Source organism: Bombina bombina, chromosome 7 (genome assembly GCF_027579735.1).
Source record: "Bombina bombina isolate aBomBom1 chromosome 7, aBomBom1.pri, whole genome shotgun sequence".
Taxonomy (NCBI): Eukaryota; Metazoa; Chordata; class Amphibia; order Anura; family Bombinatoridae; genus Bombina; species Bombina bombina.
In genome coordinates, this window is record NC_069505.1 from 498,548,417 (window position 1) to 498,570,092 (window position 21,676).

The 21,676-nt window shown below is 37.1% G+C and overlaps 1 protein-coding gene across 2 annotated transcripts in view; it reads left to right on the forward strand.

The window, feature by feature from the left end:
• LOC128666866 (cytochrome P450 2C18) overlaps nucleotides 1–21,676 on the forward strand; it is a 60,710-nt gene that overhangs the window by 16,944 nt on the left and 22,090 nt on the right. Inside the window, exons 2-6 of one of the 2 annotated variants that reach the window (XM_053721668.1) lie at nucleotides 6,366–6,568; nucleotides 14,973–15,135; nucleotides 15,362–15,511; nucleotides 15,611–15,771; nucleotides 16,368–16,544. In XM_053721668.1, the coding sequence (XP_053577643.1) occupies nucleotides 6,383–6,568; nucleotides 14,973–15,135; nucleotides 15,362–15,511; nucleotides 15,611–15,771; nucleotides 16,368–16,544 (837 nt within the window). In that variant the 5' untranslated portion in view covers nucleotides 6,366–6,382. Of the gene's footprint in view, nucleotides 1–6,365; nucleotides 6,569–14,972; nucleotides 15,136–15,361; nucleotides 15,512–15,610; nucleotides 15,772–16,367; nucleotides 16,545–21,676 lie in introns of those variants that run through there. The other variant, XM_053721669.1, reaches the window with a different exon arrangement.

The following is a 21,676-nucleotide window of genomic DNA, read 5'->3' on the forward strand; positions in this document are numbered from 1 at the left end:
AAATTAACTCTACAAGCTCCCTACATGCTCCCTAATTAACCCCTTCACTGCTGGGCATAAAACACGTGTGGCGCGCAGTGGCATTTAGCAGCCTTCTAATTACCAAAAAGCAACCCAAAGCCATATAAGTCTGCTATTTCTGAACAAAGGGGATCCCAGAGAAGCACTTACAACCATTTATGCCATAATTGCACAAGTTATTTGTAAATAATTTCTGTGAGAAACCTAAAGTTTGTGAAAAAGTTAACATTTTTTTTTATTTGATCGCATTTGGCGGTGAAATGGTGGCATGAAATATACCAAAATGGGCCTAGATCAATACTTTGGGATGTCTTCTAAAAAAAAATATATACATGTCAAGGGATATTTAGGTATTCCCGACAGATATCAGGGTTCCAATGTAACTAGCGCTCATTTTGAAAAAAAGTGGTTTTGAAATAGCAAAGTGCTACTTGTATTTATGGCCCTATAACTTGCAAAAAAAGCAAAGAAGATGTAAACATTGGGTATTTCTAAACTCAGGATAAATTTTAGAAACTATTTAGCATGGTTGTTTTTTGGTGGTTGTAGATGTGTAACAGATTTTGGGGGTCAAAGTTAGAAAAAGTGTGTTTTTTTCCATTTTTTCCTCATATTTTATAATATTTTTAATAGTAAATTATAAGATATGATGAAAATAATGGTATCTTTAGAAAGTCCATTTGGTTGCGAGAAAAACGGTATATAATATGTGTGGGTACAGTAAACGAGTAAGAGGAAAATTACAGCTAAACACAAACACCGCAGAAATGTAAAAATAGCCCTGGTCCTTAAGGGAAAGAAATTGAAAAATGGCCGTGTCCTTAAGGGGTTAAATGCAACAACTGCTTATATATAATTAAAGACTTTTTATACTTCCCCAAATGTTTGATCCTCCAAGCCCTGGGTTATCACTGGTCAAGCTGTGTGTTTCCCTTGCATCGGGTCCCACAAAATCTCTTAGTCTGCAGGAAATGCAGGCAATAATTTCCAAGGATATCAAAAATATAGAATGGGTACAACCAGGATTCAAAATTCTATTTCAGAGGGAAATTGGACAGCGTATCCACCCTTCTTTCATGCAACCCAGCGTCTCTGTGAATGCTCAGTAACCCAATTTATGCTTAACTATAACTCCGCCCTAATCTCTAACAGCCATTCACAGATGTGTGAGGATATGTAGTGCTATGATTGGATGGATGCTAATTAACTTTTGGGAATAATTCATCCAATGTTAAGTATAGCGGGTTGTACTTTTACTAATTCACCACAAGATGGCGATGGTGAGCTGTGCTATAAAAGTGAACTTGTGTAAATTTCTTATATTTATTCTTCTTAGAAGTCATTTTTCATACACACACACACACAACACATATATATATATATACTTCAAGGAAAGAAGAGGCACTCACAGGACTTAGTAAACATAAATTTTATTAGTATTTCATCAACAAAGGTTCAGTCAACGTTTCGGTCCTCCCAGGACCTTTGTCAAGACTGTATCATAATCCGTATATGTGCAATATGACAACTGCTGAACATATTGCACATATATGGATTACGATACAGTCTTGACAAAGGTTCCTGTGAGGACTGAAACGTTGACTGAACCTTTGTTGATGAAATACTAATAACATTTATGTTTACTAAGTCCTGTGAGTGCCTCTTCTTTCCTTGAAGTTTCTACCTATCTACCATAAAGAGCACCCAGGCAATTCACTAATACATTGAGTGCTTGGATCCCAAAACTACTAATTTTAATATTTTTTTTGTTTAACTAAAATGTACCAGTTTAAAATTAAATCCTTATTACTTAGATATACACTTATTTATACATAAGGCATATACATAAATAGAATTTCCTTATGTGGGCATCTCATATATAAGTGTATGTTACAGATGAGGCATAATGAATTATATAGTATTTTACAATAGTTTCTTATTATATGTATCTTTTATTCTGTCATGACTCCTCAATGCGTGGTGATACCTGGGAGTATAATTTGGTCAGATAATCAGTATATATATATATATTTATATCTATATACTATACATAAATGTACAAGTCACATACATACATACATACATACAGACATACATACATATATATATATATATATATATATACACACACACACATACATATATATATATATATATATATATATATATATATATACACAGGCATATACATATTCATATACTGGTTATTTCATATACTTAATTCCATATTTAACTTATCTATACATATAGTTATCAAATTTTTGAAGTAGTTATTTTAAAAACATATGAACCTTCTACACACATAATGCAATACTGGTAATTTTTACATGTCCATTTAATTTCTCTATACATTTAGATACGTTGGACATTATCACAATTTTATGTGCCAATTCTTATATACACCATTCTAACCTTTAATTTCTTATATTTCAAAATTTTATTTATTTTCTTAATAAACATTGTTGTACCACAGTTCAATTTAGGGAGTGTCTGAATTGGTCATTTAGAATAGCAGGCATCATTTGTTTGTAATTCCATCCACCAGAGCATAAACAAAATCTTAGACAAAGGGACTCCACTCCCTTGAGTTGGAACAACAGTTCTCTCTGTTCTGTTGATAACAACCCCCCCCCCCCACCCCAGGTAACATTTTTTTGTGTTTACAAACAGCAGGGGTTCTTATTGGTAAAAGGTAACATTTAGACACGTGATCCAAGACAATTTACATTGTTACCTTATGACTCATGGGTAGGCTGACCATATTGCCGCTTTAAAAAGGGACAGATATGAAAAATACATATGTCAGGGCTGTTTTCAGGACTGTTTAAAGAAATATTTTGTATAAGAAATCTGACATATGCATATATCATATGTGTCCCTTTTTAAAGCGGCAATATGGTCACCCTACTCATGGGGGTGTGGTAAATGTTAGCCAAATGCTCTTGTTCAATTAGAATGTTATATCCAAGATGATTTTAAATACATTTCCTGTATCAAATGAATTCTTTTTATAATTTGATAAAATAATTCTTCTGACATAGGCAACTCCCCACAGATGATGTAACATAATATATATACACATACACAAACAAATATCCATACAGTACAACACATTCAGCAAACTCCCTTACAATAGAGATGTGCATTAGTTTTAGGATGAGTGCACATTAATCATGAAAATAGGATTTTCGTTTTCACAAACTAAATCCAAATTAATGCACCAAAAAAAAAGAAAGAAAACAGAGAAATACTGTCGAAATTCATCAATATTAGTTTTCCTTAAATGGACAGTCAACACCAGAATTTCTGTTGTTTTAAAAGATAGATAATCCCTTAGTTACCCATTCCCCAGTTTTGCACAACCAACACAGTTATAATAATACACGTTTTACCTCTGTTATTACCTTGTATCTAAGCCTCTGCAGATTGCCCCCTTATTTCAGTTCTGTTGACAGACTTGCATTTTAGCCAATCAATGCTCCCTCCTTGGTAAATTCCTGTGTATGAGCTCAATGTTATCTATATGAAACACATGAACTAACGCCCTCTAGTGGTAAAAAAATGTCAAACGCAGAGACGGCCTTTAAGGTCTAAGAAATTAGCATATGAACTTCCTAGGTTTAGCTTCCAACTAAGAATACCAAGAGAACAAAGCAAATTTGATGATAAAAGTAAATCGGAAAGTTGTTTAAAATTGTATGCACTATTTGAATCATGAAAGTTATTTTTTACTTGACTGTCCGTTTAATTTTTTTATTATGGGTTTAATACTTATCTGAACGTGCTGGAGAACACGCTAACCCGATCCTCTTCTTGTTAGAGCCCCAACCGCGCTAAAGTTAATATAGGTTTTGGGAACCAAGAGCATTAAAGGGACATTAAACCCCAATTTTTTTTCTTTCATGATTTAGAAAGAGCATGCCATTTTAAACAACTTTCTAATTTACTTCTATTATCTAATTTGCTTTATTCTCTTGATATTTTTGCTGAAAAGCATATCTAGATAGGCTCAGAGGCTGATGATTGGTGGCTGCACATAGATGCCTTGTGTGATTGGCTCACTTATGTGCATTGCTATTTCTTAAACAAAGAAATCTAAACAATGAAGCAAATTAGATAATAGACATAAATTGGAATTTGTTTAAAACTGTATTCTCTATGTGAATAATGAAATAAAAAATTGGGTTTAATGTCCCTTTAACCCCTTGAGACTTATCCTGTTGGAATGGTTAGGTGATTACCTTTCCAACGGTGGGTCTTGGGGGTCTGTAGCTGCTTAGATGTATGAGATACAGGCTTCTAAGCAGCATGCCCCCTTTTCCTATTCTTAACATTGTTATTTTTAAATAAAGTTGCACGGTGACATCATCACGTCATTGCGCGTGACGTCACCACACATAACGTGAAGCCTTGGTGATGCCCATCACTAAACAGGCCTGGTCGCCGGGGTAGGAGCGGGTGGGAGCCCCCAGATCTTCCTCAAGGTGGGAGAGTGCTAGCGACGTCTCTAAGTCATCGTTAGCACCTGAGTGGGAAACTCTGCGATGGCTCAGAGCCATTGTTAGCACTGAAAGGGTTAAAGGGACAGTCAACACCAGAATTGTTGTTGTTTAAAAAGATAGATAATCCCTTTATTGCCCATTCCCCAGTTTTGTATTAACAAACACAGTTATAATAATACACGTTTTACCTTTGTAATTACCTTGTATCTAAGCCTCTACAGACTGCCCCCTTATTTTAGTTCATTTGACAAACTTGCAATTTAGCCAATCAGTGCTCACTCCTCGGTAAATTCACATGCATGAGCTCAATGTTATCTATGTGAAACACATGAACTATCGCCCTCTAGTGGCGAAAAAATTGTCAAAATGCTTTCAGATTAGAGGCGGCCTTTAAGGTCTAATACATTAGCATATGAACCTCCTAGGTTTAGCTTTCAGCTAAGAATAGTAAGAGAACAAAGTAAAATTGGTGATAAAAGTAAATTAGAAAATTGTTTAACATTACATGCCCTATTTGAATCATGAAAGTTTTTTTTGGCTCTTGGCTGTCCCTTTAAGCCAGCTGTTATCATGGTCAGGGCTCTGGAAAGCAGAGGATCTCCAGCACATTATCCAGCTGTTATCTTGGCCAGGGCTCTGGCAAGCAGAGGATCTCCAGCACATTAAGTATTTGTAGCTACAAGTGACTTATCACCTGTAGCTTTTAAACATTAACATTTGTTTGACCTTGACTCTCCTTTACCCCTGGATCTCCACATTATAGGACACTGACCTTGACTCTCCTTTACCCCTGGATATACGCATTATAGGACTGACACTGACCTTGACTTTCCTTTACACCTGGATCTCCACATTATAGGACACTGACCTCGACTCTCCTTTACCCTTCGATCTCCACATTATAGGACTGACACTGACCTTGACTTTCCATTACCCCTGGATCTTCACATTATAGGACTGACACTGACCTTGACTTTCCTTTACCCCTGGATCTTCACATTATAGGACTGACACTGACCTTGACTTTCCTTTACCCCTGGATCTTCACATTATAGGACTGACACTGACCTTGACTTTCCTTTACCCCTGGATCTTCACATTATAGGACTGACACTGACCTTGACTTTCCTTTACCCCTGTATCTTCACATTATAGGACTGACACTGACCTTGACTTTCCTTTACCCCTGTATCTTCACATTATAGGACTGACACTGAGCTTGACTTTCCTTTACTTCTGGATCTTCACATTATAGGACTGGCACTGACCATGACTTTCCTTTAACCCTGGATCTTCACATTATAGGACTGACACCTGGCTTTGATCTCGGACTGTATTGTGACCTTGGTCTTGTCTTTTGATACCTGTTCCCCACCTGCTCCTGGCTACACCTTTGTAGATGCTATTCTGTGACTTACTCTGTTCCGGGCCTTATCATTATCTGGAACTTTTCATAGCCAGAAGTGGCCCAGAGTCTTTGATTAGCTAAACCCAAATACTACCTCGGTCTCTGGGGGATTTCTGACTGGTCACTCACTCAATTAGTGCATATAAATTACACAATTAAAAATAAATCAAAGCTATATTTTCCAGTGTAATTATTGTACTGCATTTGTCTATGCTTCTTAGACAGCAACGTAATTGTCGTTTTTTCAGTCGTTCTTGTGATATATATATATTTTTTTTAATAAAAAATGACTGTCACTCAAGAGCTTTTTATATTACAATAGAAAAACAATTTTACAACAAATTCTAATATATAACAAAATAGTGTATTCAGCAGGAATGTCAACTCATGCACTCATTGACAACAGATTGTTTTGTTTACATTTTAATGTCTAGATCTGTGTCTTCATGCCATGATGATAGAAGCACTGGGAGTGGGGTTGCTACTTCTGATATTATGTATCACTCTCCTGGTTACCTTGGTGATCTGGGGAAAACGTCACAGCTCAGGAATACTGCCCCCTGGACCTACCCCACTGCCCCTACTGGGGAATGCCCTGCAGCTGGATTTTAAATGTCTAATCAAGGAGTTCAAAAAGGTGAGTATGCAAGGAACTGGAAACTACAATAATTTATTTTCACATGTACAGAGTAGTCCTTACTCTCAAGAATCTTCTTGACTTGTAAAGAACGTTCCATAAAATCACAAATGATTTTAGCAAATCCACAGAGCTTTTTCAAGAATCACAGACCATTTAAATGGCTATTACAAGTCTCATACATATATAGGGATATTTCCTAACCCTCAAAGTTCTCTTGTTCACATGTACAGAGCTTTCCTAAACCTCACAGCTCTCTTCTTCATATGTACAGAGCTTTCCTAAACTTCACAGGTCTCTTATTCACATGTACAGAGCTTTTCCAAACCTCAAGTCTCTTCTTCACATGTACAGAGCTTTCCCCAACCTCACAGGTGTCTTCTTCACATGCAAAGAGCTTTTCCAAACCTCATGGGTCTCTTCTTCACATGTACAGAGCTTTACCATACATCAGCGGTCTCTTCTTGGCATGTACAGAGCTTTCCTAACCTCATGGGTCTCATCTTCACACGTACAGAACTTTCCTAAACTTCACAGGTCTCTTCTTCATATGTACAGAGCTTTCCGAAACCCTACAGGTCTCTTCTTCACATGTACAGAGCTTCCCAAATCTTACAGGTCTCTTCTTCACATGTACAGAGCTTCCCAAATCTCACAGGTCTCATCTTTGCATTTACAGAACTTTCCTAAAGCTCACAGGTCTCTTTTCACAAGTATAGAGCTTTCATAAACCTCACGGGTCTCTTCTTCACAAGTACAGAGCTTTCACAAACCTCACAGGTCTCTTCTTCACATGTACAGAACTTTTCCAAAACCTCACATCTCTTCTTCACATGTACAGAGCTTTCCCAAAACCTCACAGTTCTCTTCTTCCCATGTACAGATCTTTCCCAAAACCTCACAGGTCTCTTCTTCACAAGTACAGAGCTTTCCCAAAACCTCACATCTCTTCTTCACATGTATAGAGCTTTTCCAACCTCACAGGTCTCTTCTTCACATGTATAGAGCTTTTCCAACCTCACAGGTCTCTTCTTCACATGTATAGAGCTTTTCCAACCTCAGAAGTCTCTCCTTCACATGTACAAAGCTTTCCTAAACACCACCAAGGACCTATTCTAAAAAGCTCTCTGGGCTGGTGAGATTCTATAAGAATGCTTGCTAGTCCATCCTGTGGTGGAATTCCATAAAGTCAATTTTTACCCTGAAAACGTATGGGAAAGAGATGCATACAATACAAAAGTTCACAATAACAACTGTTAATTAAAAATCATAAAAAATGAATAATTGAACCATTCACACAAAAACACTCAGTTACATCAACAATCGCAACAAAATTGTTCAGCAAAAATTGTATTTTATCAAAAACATAATGTATGTATGTAAATGACATACGCCTAGATTACGAGTTTTGCGCTATAAACGAACTCAACAGAAGTGGCATTATTTCACCCTACATAGCGCTGCCATTACAAGTTTCTGAAAAGCCGCCTTGTGCGTGCGATATGGTGGCAATAAAAATCCAAGGGCTGCTTTGACGTGCTTGTGCACGCTTTCCCCATAGACATCAATGGGGAGAGAGTGTTAGAAAAAAAACTAACACCTGAAGCGCGGAATGGCAATTGCTGTAACGCAATCCTATTGATGTCTATGGGGGGAAAAAGTTATGTTTCAACCTAACACCATGACTAAAAACCCCAAGTCTAAACACCCCTAATCTGCCGCCACCGACATCGCAGACAACAAAATAAAGTTATTAACTCCTAATCTGCCACTCCCGACATCGCCGCCTGGATGAAGACTTCTCGCCGCCTGGATGTACGGACTTCAGAAAACATAAGTGGATCGTCGGGGGTTAGTGTTAATTTTTTTTTTTTAGTTTTTTTTGGGTGTTTTTTTTTAGATTAGCGTTTGGGCTTTTTTAAAAAAGAGCTGAATGCCCTTTTACGGGCAATGCCCATACAAATGCCCTTTACAGGGCAATGGGCAGCTTAGGTTTTTGTTAGAGTTAGGTTTTTTATTTTGGGGGGTTGGTTGGGTGGTGGGTTTTACTGTTGGGGGTCTGTATTTTTTTTTACAGGTAAAAGAGCTGAATTATTTAGGGCAATGCCCTACAAAGGCCCTTTTAAGGGCTATTGGTAGTTTATTGTAGGCTAGGTTTTTTTTATTTTGGGGGGCTTTTTTTATTTTGGGGGGCTTTTTTATTTTTATAGGGCTATTAGATTAGGTGTACTTGTTTTTATTTTGGATAATTTTGTTTATTTTTTGTAATTTAGTATTTTTTTTTTTAAATTTTAGACTTACATTTTTTTAGTAGTGTTTGGTTTTTTAATGTGTAATTTAGTTTATTTAGTAGTTATTTTAATTTTAGTATAATAGTTATGTTAGATTGTTAGTTTAAACTTTGGTTTTTTTAATTTCATAGGTAATGTTTTTTTATTTATTTTAAGATAGGGATATTAATTATAATTATATTATAATAATTTTAATTTAAAGTTAGGGGGTTGTTAGGTTTAGGGGTTAATAGTTTAATTTAGGTTTTTTGAAATGTGGGGGGCTGGCGGTTTAGGGGTCGGAATCTGTTGGCACTCTACAAATAACCGATAATAATAATAATAATAGGGTTTATTTAGTGGCGGTTATGTGGGAGGCCAGAGGTTTAGGGGTTAATAACTTTAGTGGCAGCGATGTTGGGGAGCGGCGGAATAGGGGTTAATAGCTTTATTATAGTGTCGGCGATGTTGGGGTGCGGGGGAATAGGGGTTAATAACTGTTATAGTGGTGGCGATGTCGGGGATCGGCAGAATAGGAGTTAATAACTTATTAGTGGCAATGATGTTGGGAGCGGCAGATTAGGGGTTAATAAGTTTTAAATAGTATTTGCGATGTGGGAGGGTGGTGGTTTAGGGGTTAATAGGTAGTCTATGGGTGTTAGTGTACTTTGTAACATTTTAGCTATGAGTTTTCTGAAACATTTTTGTTGCGCAAAACTCATAACTACTGGTCTCAGATAGCAGAATTGATCGTGTCCGTATAGGCTGGAACGCAAGCTTTTTAGCCTCACCGCACAACTTATAATACTGGTGCTATGGAAATCCCACGCAAAAAAAGTCATTTTTTTGAGTGCGGGATTGATGTTGCATTACAGGCTAAAATGTTTGCGGTATAGCTATACAGACAAGACTCGTAATGGCTGCATTACTGTTTTTACGCTGAAATGGCCATTTTTTCAGCGTTAAAACAGTAACGCAAAACTCGTAATCTAGGTGATAGAAATTAATTGTATTAAATATGTACAGTATAAATTGTAATTTAAAGGGACATAATACTCATATGCTAAATCACTTGAAACTGATGCAGTATAACTGTAAAAAGCTGACAGGAAAATGTCACCTGAGCATCTCTATGTAAAAAAGGAAGATATTTTACCTCACAATCTCCTCAGCTCAGCAGAGTAAGTTCTGTGTAAAAAGTTATACTTAGCTGCTGCCCAGCTGTAGGTAAAAAAAAATAAGAAATGAAGAAATGAACAGCAGCCAATCAGCATCAACAGTGCTGAAGGCATGAATTTTTTTCTGTGATCTCATGAGATTTGACTTAACTCTCATGAGATTTCATTGTAAACTTCCTTACACTGAATAGGGAAATAAGATGAGTGTGCATGAAAGCTCGCTCCTTCCGCTGTCCCGGGACAGACATACTGATATGCTGCTTAGAAATTCTTTACAATGGGATGTGGCTATTGAGGAACTTTTGAGGTAAAATATCTTTCTTTTTTACATAGAGATGTTCAGGTGATATTTTCTAGTCAGCTTTTTACAGCTATGCTGCATCCCTTTAAGTGCCCTGAATGTGCAAAAAAAAAAAGTACAGAATACAAAGTGTAATTGTTGTTTTTTCTTAAAATAGGCATTCCATGAGCGTGTATGAAATATTCTCTCAAACCCCAGTGTAATTCTGAAAACATTTCCTTCCTACAGAAATCACAGTTTTTTTCTCACAAATTAAAAGGTGGTGAGCTTTTATCAAAATACTCACACACAAAAAAACAATTACTCTGAAAGACAAACCCAGGGCCGCCATCAGGGGGTGACAGGGGTGACTCCTTTCAGGGGCCCAATGGGCCAGGGGGGCCCCATGAGGCAAGAACTAAAAAAAAAAAAATTAAATTTGGCAGTCACCAGTGGGTACTACAGCAGAGTGCTAATTAGGCATGGGAAATGTTATTACAAGTAGTAAAGTGTTAGCATTTGAGAGGATTTCTGAGTGTGCACTAAAACACTATGCACAGTTTGGGACAGACTTGGAACTTTGTACAGTGTGTGCCTGAGTCAGACGGCAGATCATTTTCATTGGCAGAGGAGGTAGGACTTACTTAGCAAATGTTTTTTATTTCTTTGCGCAATTTCGGATTGTAACTTCAGTGTGGTACTAGTTGTATGGTAGGGCCAGGGGTCCATAAAAACACATTTTTAGCAGCAGTGTATTTATGATTATTTGATAATGCTGAAGAAATTCTATATTTAAAACCATGCATTCCTCCTCAATACACAAACGGTAGGTGCCCTTTTGGAAGATATGTATTTTTTTAATTTGAAATGAGACAGGTTAAATTAAAACTGTTCAGTTTACACTACAGCTGACTTAATTTTGAAATACATACCAACAAGCCTAAATCCTGCATTTAACCAGATCTAATGGTATGAGTACCACAGCTTATGGTTCCATCAAGACCATATAGAGTACAGCATTTTCAAAATCCATAAGTACAGCTGACAGATGGGAACACTTGTACACTAAATTTGAAGTTGTGCTCTTGGTTGGGGAAAATGGGGAAAAAACAAACTGTCAACCTTTTAAAAGTACTTTTCTTCATCTAGCCATCTACCCAGATCATTAATGTACTATTTTGAATTCACAGAATTATTTTTGTTTGCGCATTTACAAATATGATTCTTTAAAAAGTGATCTCTTTATTTCTGCATTTTTTTTATCATGCAAGTCACACACTGTTGATTTAGGGGATGCAAGGTGCATAAATGTTTCCTCCTGTGAGTGTTTCTGTGGGTGTCTGTGTTTATGTCTTTGAGCTTTGGTTTGTGTCTCTATGAGTGTGTACAGGGAGTGCAGAATTATTAGGCAAGTTGTATTTTTGAGGATTAATTTTATTATTGAACAACAACCATGTTCTCAATGAACCCAAAAAACTCATTAATATCAAAGCTGAATATTTTTGGAAGTAGTTTTTAGTTTGTTTTTAGTTATAGCTATTTTAGGGGGATATCTGTGTGGGCAGGTGACTATTACTGTGCATAATTATTAGGCAACTTAACAAAAAACAAATATATACCCATTTCAATTATTTATTTTTACCAGTGAAACCAATATAACATCTCAACATTCACAAATATACATTTCTGACATTCAAAAACAAAACAAAAACAAATCAGTGACCAATATAGCCACCTTTCTTTGCAAGGACACTCAAAAGCCTGCCATCCATGGATTATGTCAGTGTTTTGATCTGTTCACCATCAACATTGCGTGCAGCAGCAACCACAGCCTCCCAGACACTGTTCAGAGAGGTGTACTGTTTTCCCTCCTTGTAAATCTCACATTTGACGATGGACCACAGGTTCTCAATGGGGTTCAGATCAGGTGAACAAGGAGGCCATGTCATTAGATTTACTTCTTTTATACCCTTTCTTGCCAGCCACGCTGTGGAGTACTTGGACGCGTGTGATGGAGCATTGTCCTGCATGAAAATCATGTTTTTCTTGAAGGATGCAGACTTCTTCCTGTACCACTGCTTGAAGAAGGTGTCTTCCAGAAACTGGCAGTAGGACTGGGAGTTGAGCTTGACTCCATCCTCAACCCGAAAAGGCCCCACAAGCTCATCTTTGATGATACCAGCCCAAACCAGTACTCCACCTCCACCTTGCTGGCGTCTGAGTCGGACTGGAGCTCTCTGCCCTTTACCAATCCAGCCACGGGCCCATCCATCTGGCCCATCAAGACTCACTCTCATTTCATCAGTCCATAAAACCTTAGAAAAATCAGTCTTGAGATATTTCTTGGCCCAGTCTTGACGTTTCAGCTTGTGTGTCTTGTTCAGTGGTGGTCGTCTTTCAGCCTTTCTTACCTTGGCCATGTCTCTGAGTATTGCACACCTTGTGCTTTTGGGCACTCCAGTGATGTTGCAGCTCTGAAATATGGCCAAACTGGTGGCAAGTGGCATCTTGGCAGCTGCACGCTTGACTTTTCACAGTTCATGGGCAGTTATTTTGCGCCTTGGTTTTTCCACACGCTTCTTGCGACCCTGTTGACTATTTTGAATGAAACGCTTGATTGTTCGATGATCACGCTTCAGAAGCTTTGCAATTTTAAGAGTGCTGCATCCCTCTGCAAGATATCTCACTATTTTTGACTTTTCTGAGCCTGTCAAGTCCTTCTTTTGACCCATTTTGCCAAAGGAAAGGAAGTTGCCTAATAATTATGCACACCTGATATAGGGCGTTGACCACACCCCTTCTCATTACAGAGATGCACATCACCTAATATGCTTAATTGGTAGTAGGCTTTCGAGCCTATACAGCTTGGAGTAAGACAACATGCATAAAGAGGATGATGTGGTCAAAATACTCATTTGCCTAATAATTCTGCACTCCCTGTATGTATTTTTATTCTGTGGGTCTCTCTGTGAGGGTGGGTGTGTGTGTATGTCTGTGCATTTTCTGTGGATGTCTGTGAGGGTGTGTGCATATGTCTTTGAGCTTTTTCTATGGGTGTCTCTGTGAGGGTGTGTGTATGTTTGTCTGTGTATTTTCTCTGGATGCCTCTGTGAGGCTGGGTGTGTTTGTCTGTGTTTTCTGTGGATGTCTCTGTGAGGGTGTGTGTGTGTGTGTATGTATGTATGTCTGTGTTTTCTGTGGATGTCTCATTAAGGGTGTGTGTTTTCTGTGGGTGTCTCTGTGAGAGTGTGTGTATGTCTTTGTGTGTTTTCTGTGGATGTCTCTCTGTGTGTGTATGTCTTTGTGTGTTTTCTGTGGGTGTCTCTGTGTGTGTGTGTGTGTGTATGTCTTTGTGTGTTTTCTGAGGCTCTCTCTGTCTGTGTTTCCTTGGGTGTATGTGCAAGTTTGTCTTTGAGTTTGTGTGTGTGTGTCCATTGTCTTTTCCTTTTTAGGACATTTTGACCTTACTACTGATTATTCACATCTTTCTACAGACTTTGAGACTAATGAGACCTTTCCGGAAGTCACCTAATCCACCATTTAACATTTAAATTATTGTTTAGGCAGTTCAGAGCCCTTCCATTCAGCCACTGCATGCTGTTGTCATCATTTAGTTGGTATCTTCCTTTACAAAAATATAATCAGAACTCCATATTTTGCTTTCTAAATCTCTATTTTTTACAAAACTGTAGTCTACCTCATTACTTGTCAGGTCAATGTAAACAAGTGCTGAGTGTCTGTTTGGGTGTCTTAGTGTGTTTCTTTGCATGTCTGCTAGAATGTCTATATGTGAATCCTAATGTGTGAATGTGTGTGTGTGTGTGTGTGTGTGTGTTTCAGTGTATGAGTGTGTCTGTGTGTTTGTATGTTACTACCTTTACAACATTTCCAAGTTTAAATAGACACTTAAGAATAAAGTGCATATACGTTTTAGTTACTTGGTCAAAAATTGCACGTCAAAGTGTGTGTGGGGGGGCTGATCAATGGTTAAGTCAGGGGCCCCAAAATTTCTAGTGGCGGCCCTGGACAAACCTATGCATACGAAAATAACAGGGAATTTAAGCTACAGTACACTGAAAACAGCATAATTTGATTTGCATTAGTGGTAATATTAAAGTTTTAGCATATGTTGGGGTCTCTCTCTGTACTTTGCCCTCTATTGCAAACTTTTAGTTGACAAAGAGCTCTCATTATGTCTAGCAGAGATATTACCACTCACAGGGACAGACCCTATTTTTTATGGAATTCCATTAGGGGTGCCCCCGCTAGTGTCGGCATGGAAAACCACTTCTAGACTGGTGAATTTTATAGAATCGGACCCCTAAACCTCACAGGTGTCTTCTTCACATGTTCAGAGCTTTTCCCAACCTCATAGATCTCTTCACACGTAGAGAAGTAAAGTTCTGCAAGCTCTATAATTATATTAAAAAAAAAACTAAATGATACCTATGTTGGTATTTTTTATCTCAAAAGTCAGCAACTCTAAGTTCACCCATACAGTTTTTTTTTTGCTGTTCTAACCAAATGCTATATTTCTTTCAGAGCTTTGATACTAGTCTTGACTTCAAAAAGCAATTAGGCAAACATCAACTTTTTAACTAGAAACAATGTTTCTGCATTGTTTTGTTCTCTCTTATATGGAAGCAATTATTATTGTTGTTGTTTTTTTGCCTCAGATCAGCTCAAGATATGGTCCAGTGAGTATGGTGTATTTAGGACCAAAGCCAGTTGTGATTTTGAATGGGTATGAAGCTGTGCGAGAGGCATTTGTGGAGAATTGGGATGTTTTTGGTGATCGAGGGATACTTGCACTTGGTGAAGAGATTTTTAAAGGGCACGGTGAGTGATGAACATAAGTGTACCGATTAGTATGGTAGCAACATAAAAGGTCAGCATTTCTACGTTGCACATTGAGTAAATCTTTGTTAGGAAGCATGAAACTGTGCAGTAGCAAGTAATACCAGCACCATGTAGTGCTGCTCATTTTTTTTCTTCTTTCTTTAAAACTCCTGAGATTAGTGAGGGATGAAATTATACCTTTATATGCTGATGATCTCATCTACAGGTGTGCTCTTTAGTAATGGAGAACGATGGAAGCAGATTCGGCGGTTCTCTCTCAGCACTCTTAGGAACTTTGGAATGGGAAAGAGAAGTCTGGAGGAACAAGTGCTGGAGGAGGCTCGATGTCTTGGGGAGGAGTTCCAAAAGAACAAAGGTTTGATTGACATTTCTATTTATACACATGTACAGTACATTAAGACAGATAAATACATTACGGATAAATCTGATAATCAAGGATTCTTGTCTTTCCTAGATGTGCCATTTGACCCTGCTTACCTCCTGAATCTAGCTGTCTCCAATGTCATCTGCTCTATTGTCTTTGGGGAACGTTTTGACTATGATGATGATAATTTCCTGTCCTTGTTGGCCTTATTAAGGGAGTCCTTCCAGATTCTGACCTCGCCATGGGGTCAGGTAACTTAGAGAACTCATACCCCCTATCCAATTATATAAAGTATCACACAGATCCTCACTATAGATGAACCTCTGCTCAATGCCAGACCTCACCTTACCTATATCTGAGATTATGGTATTAATATTGTGATGGGTAATACCACAAATCTTCATATCTTAATGAAGAAGCTGGAGCAGATCACTTCTGTGACAGTTAGAACAAAACCACCACAATATCCTCCTACTACTCAGCACAGCACACCCAACAATAACTGTCATTGATTGTCTCTATAATAGAAATATGACCTTGGTACCCTTAAAAAATCTCATTAGCTTTTAGGACATAAATATTAGCTACCTATGTTTGTCCAACCCCCATGGAGCACCAGCTTCAATATCTTTCAGATAACCAGGTATGATATATACAGTACTTTTACTCCGTAAAGTATTATGGTATCTCCATATTACTCAAGTAACGTTCAACTTTATTAAAATTGAGTCTTTTATATCCTACACATCTTCTCTATCCATGCACTGGTATTCCTCATTTTCCCAAGACAATTGTATTTTGTTCCATGACCTACAGATATTCTATCTATATATTTGTTTATCTACAGGCCTATGGAGTGTTCCCCAGTTTGTTCAAACACCTCCCAGGTTCCCACAATAAGCTTTTCAGAAACTTTAAAAAGTTACGGGAGTTTGTGATGGAGAAGGTAAAAGCCCACGAAGAGAGCTTTGATGTCAATTGCCCAAGAGATTACATAGACTGTTTTCTCATTAAGATGAGTGAGGTAAGGTATTTTTGTTAACTATACTATTATATTAAAGCAAACAAGTTCTGGCTAGTACAAAAGGGATCAGAATGACACAATTTCTTACTTAAAACATAAATATGCCAAAGTTCTTAAACTATAGAAGTGTTAAGTACATGAAACCCATTTTTTTTCCCATTCACAATCCCCATAGAGCATACAATTTTAAACAAATTTTCCAAATTACTTCTGTTATCAAATTTGCTTCATCCTCGTAGTATCCTTTATTGAAGAGTAGCAATGCACTACTGGTAGGAAGCTGAACACTGCAACAATGTAGCGTGAAGCACAGCACTCACTGCACAGCCAGGAACAGGCTCACCAGACCCAGCATCGATACAAAGAAATCAAATTGTTCCAGCTGGTGCAAAAAATGACTTTTATTTGTACAAAACAGGGATCAACAAGCAACGTTTCAGGCCCAAACTTGGCCCTTTCTCAAGCTTGACAATAGATTAGTGAACAAACATTTAAATAGCCATACTGGCGCCAAATATTGTGATTAAAAGTGATACAATGTTGCCCTCTAATGGTGAGCAATAATATAACATATAAAAAAGTGTTTTAAAGTGCATTTTGATGGCCTATAATACTGCCACCTAGTGAATCATCATGTTATCTAGCAAACATATAGATTTCATATCATAAGTGAAAATTCATATATCTAAGAATAATAAATGTTTTAACCATTTCATCAATATATAAATGACATAAATTTCTACATTAATACAAGTTTAAAAATGCATCATAAATTTATCATAATCGAATTAATCATTGTTTCCAATAATCAAAATATTTTAAATTTAAAAACATATATATGTGTCTGGTGCGTCTAGCTCTAGATGGATGAATTATTTTTATCAGTTAACTCAATTTTGTAATATCTTAACTCACAATCCATCAAGAGACAGACAAACCAACATATCTAGTCAATATTAGATATTTAACTGGGACATTCATTTGCAGATTTCCAGAGACATCAAATCTCATATTAATATCTACATATATTTGCACATTCATCAATACATAATTTTAACAGTACAATACTATAAAGAAATTTTACATTCTACTTTATTAAGTTACCAAAAGGCAGTCCAATTGCATTCCCTATTTAGGCCTTTCGGCCACAGAGTACATAATTCATTAATCCAGTATGTTTCCCTCCTGGTTAGAATATTTTCTTTATCACCCCCTCTCCTAGGTGTATGGACCCTTTCAATAATTTGAAAGCGCAATTGACTTATTCTGTGACCTGCCTCTAAAAAGTGTCCTGCCACTAGAGTATCCTTTTTTCCACAACGGATATTCGACTTGTGCTAAGAGATTCTCTCTCGTGCCTCCCTGGTCGATTGACCAATGTACATCAAGGAGCACGGACATTTAATTGCATAAATAATATACTCTGACTACAAGTCAAATATTAATTTATGGAATATTTCTTACCCGTATAGGGGTGACAAAAAGTGTCCCCTTTAATCATAGAATTGCAATTAATGCAAGATAGACATGGGTAACATCCCTTTCGTTTTTGACCAGTTATTGTACTTTGTATTTGTTTCTTCTCAGCCCCCATATCGGCTCTCACCAGTTTATCTTTAATATTAGGGCCACGTTTATAGGCTAACATAGGTGGTCTTGAGAATGCCCCTATATCTGGGTGACACTTGGACAAAATATGCCAATATTTTCGAATGATTTTGTTAATTTGATTGCTTCTTGTATTGTACTGTGATATAAACTTAATCCTTTGCAAATTTTTAGAATTTTTAGAATTATTTCTATTCTCATCTCTCCTTACTATTTCAGATCTACTCTCATTTTTACTCACATCTTGTTTTATATCTTCAATCAATGATTCGGGATAACCCCTTGAGACAAATTTCTCTGACATTTCCTCTAGGCGAAACTTCTTAATCACAGGATCTGACATGATCCTATTAACCCTGAGAAGTTGGCTCTTTGGAACAGCCTTAAAGGTGGTGGGTGGATGGAAACTCTCAAACCACAAAGTGTTATTTATATCTGTAGGCTTGGAATAAATATCAATTTTCAATGCATCCACCTCCTTATAGACTCTAGTATCCAAAAACTGGATTGAGCATTCATCATGTGTTAAATTGAATTTAATGCCATTAACTGAACAATTAAGGTCACCCACAAGGACCCAATGTCGCCATACCAAATGCCAAACACATCATCGATGAAACGCCACCAAGTGGCTCCATATTGTTTAAATAAATGATGTTCATAAACAAATAACTCTTCAAAATTAATCATAAATATGTTGGAATATGTAGGGGCGACATTGGATCCCATGGCTGTTCCCTTTCTTTGAAAATAAAAAGTGTCCTTAAATAGAAAGTAATTGTCATACAAGAAAACCTCCAATAAATCAACAAAAAATTGTATCTGGGCTAAACTGTACTTTTTATCAGTAGATAACATTTTCATTACAGCAGCTATTCCACTTGTATGTGTAATTGATGTGTAGAAGCTGGATACATCTAGGGTAAATAAGATACATTTTTGATGTGGTAAATCAAGATTTTCTAATTTCCTCAGAAAATCATAAGTATCCTTAATATATGAAGATGACTTAACAACATAAGACTGAAGGATCTTATCTAAAAAGATAGCAATATTAGAAAATATGGATCCTGTACCAGCCACAATTGGTCTGCCTGGTGGTAAATTTTTATCTTTATGGATCTTGGGTAAGCAATATATTGCAGGTCTTATTGGATGTTTAATTTTTAGATATTCACTCAAATCCTTAGAAATTAAACCACTTCTTACCGCTTTAGATAGAATATTAAGAATTTCACCTTGTATCTTGTATGTCGGATCAAAACCAACTCCAACATATACTGAACAATATTTGGCGCCAGTATGGCTATTTAAATGTTTGTTCACTAATCTATTGTCAAGCTTGAGAAAGGGCCAAGTTTGGGCCTGAAACGTTGCTTGTTGAATCCCGGTTTTGCACAAATAAAAGTCATTTTTTGCATCAGCTGGAACAATTTGATTTCTTTGTATCGATGCTGGGTCTGGTGAGCCTGTTCCTGGCTGAGCAGTGAGTGCTGTGCTTCACGCTACATTGTTGCAGTATTAACTTTAACCACTTTGTAACACTTGTACCGCTATGACTACTGAGATGGCAAATACTATGATGGGATCTAATACCTTTGGGTATTCAACAGAGGATGCACAAATGATATTCTCCTCAGTATTTGGATCAAGTGATTTCCTAAATGTACCCCCTAAAGAGAGATCAAGTAAAAAGCTGGAAAAAGATAGCGTTAAACAGATGGTATTGCAGCTACACGCTGTAACTCTGACAGAATATTTCAAGCTGCAACGCATCCCAAGGGGCCTACGGATGTCTACTGTTTTCGGATAAACCGGAATATTGTGCTCGCTTTGAAAGCATTTTAAATAAATGTTCCTTTGATTTAATCACCTGGACGGTGGAATTTGCTCAAAGGGAAATTGCTGCCTTTAAAGATGAAGTGGAGAAATCGAAAGTGGCACTTCAACAGAGTTTACCACTGGAGGAATATAAAACCCTGGTGGAGAAAATTTCTAAGTCTGTGAGTGATTATAAAAGATTATTAGAGGAGAAGAAACGCACAAAATTCTTGTGCGATGAGCAGGATTACTTACAAGGCAATGTCTACAGGTGGGCACAATGGATGGAAATGGGTGGAGTCCCAAGGATCCGATTCCCACGACAAAGGCGCGACAAGCGGCGCACACCGGATGACACCCAGAGTGAGTCAGAAACATTGGCATGTTTTTTAACGGAAGAGTCAGATGGTGACGCCGGAGGGGCGGTAGGAAGCACCGGAAGCAATCTGCCCCCAATACAGAGCGTGAAATAGGCCAAACAGACTCGCTGGAACAGCCGTGGAAGAGGTCGACAGAGGCAATAAGATCTGCTCAAGTTGTGGTGAGTGAGTCGTATGACTCCAGAATGCAGCAAATGAAAACGAAAAAAATGATTTGTAATGGAGACACTAAGGAAATACACATGAACACTCATTATGATATGGTTGATAAATTGAAAATTATGGACATGCATGTTCATGATGGACGATCAATTGAGAAAATCTCTGATGTGTCACTTAAAGAAAGTGTTATTATAAATGATGGTATTGTACATAACATCTCAGGGATAGATTTCTCTAGTAGGGAATTACTTTTTTTGAATAAAGGTTTATCATACTGCCCAGTAAATAAAGGCAATTTGTTTCAAATTAAACAGGAGTTACATAGATTTTTTAGAGCTATCAAACTAAAAGTTTTCTTTGATAAAAATGCTGATATTGGTGACACTGTTGTTCACACTGAAGATAAAGGCATATTAACCTGTAAGTCGGTTGGTTTGAAAAAGACCAGCAGTTTTAACCCCAGTGTTACAGACAACAGTGCCAACACCTTTTTTGAGTTGTTTCTTGGTGAAGTGGAAAAATTATTTTTGAAACCAGATTACATCTTTAATAAAAATAAAGCAAAATTTGATGCTGATTCTGCTTCACTAAAAGCAATTTGTGAAAGGAAAGGTTTAACAATCAAGGGTGCAGATAAGGGTGGTGCCCTAGTTTTGATGAAACAGGAGAATTATGTAGATGAGATTATGCAACAGTTGAATGATGGTTCAGTATATGTTGAAGTTGGTTTTGATCCGACATACAAGATACAAGGTGAAATTCTTAATATTCTATCTAAAGCGGTAAGAAGTGGTTTAATTTCTAAGCATTTGAGTTAATATCTAAAAATTAAACATCCAATAAGACCTGTAATATATTGCTTCCCCAAGATCCATAAAGATAAAAAATTACCACCAGGCAGACCCATTGTGGCTGGTACAGGATCCATATTTTCTAATATTGCTATCTTTTTAGATAAGATCCTTCAGTCTTATGTTGTTAAGTCATCTTCATATATTAAGGATACTTATGATTTTCTGAGGAAATTAGAAAATCTTGATTTACCACATCAAAAAGTTATCTTATTTACCCTAAATGTATCCAGCTTGTACACATCAATTAAACATACAAGTGGAATAACTGCTGTAATGAAAATGTTATCTACTGATAAAAAGTACAGTT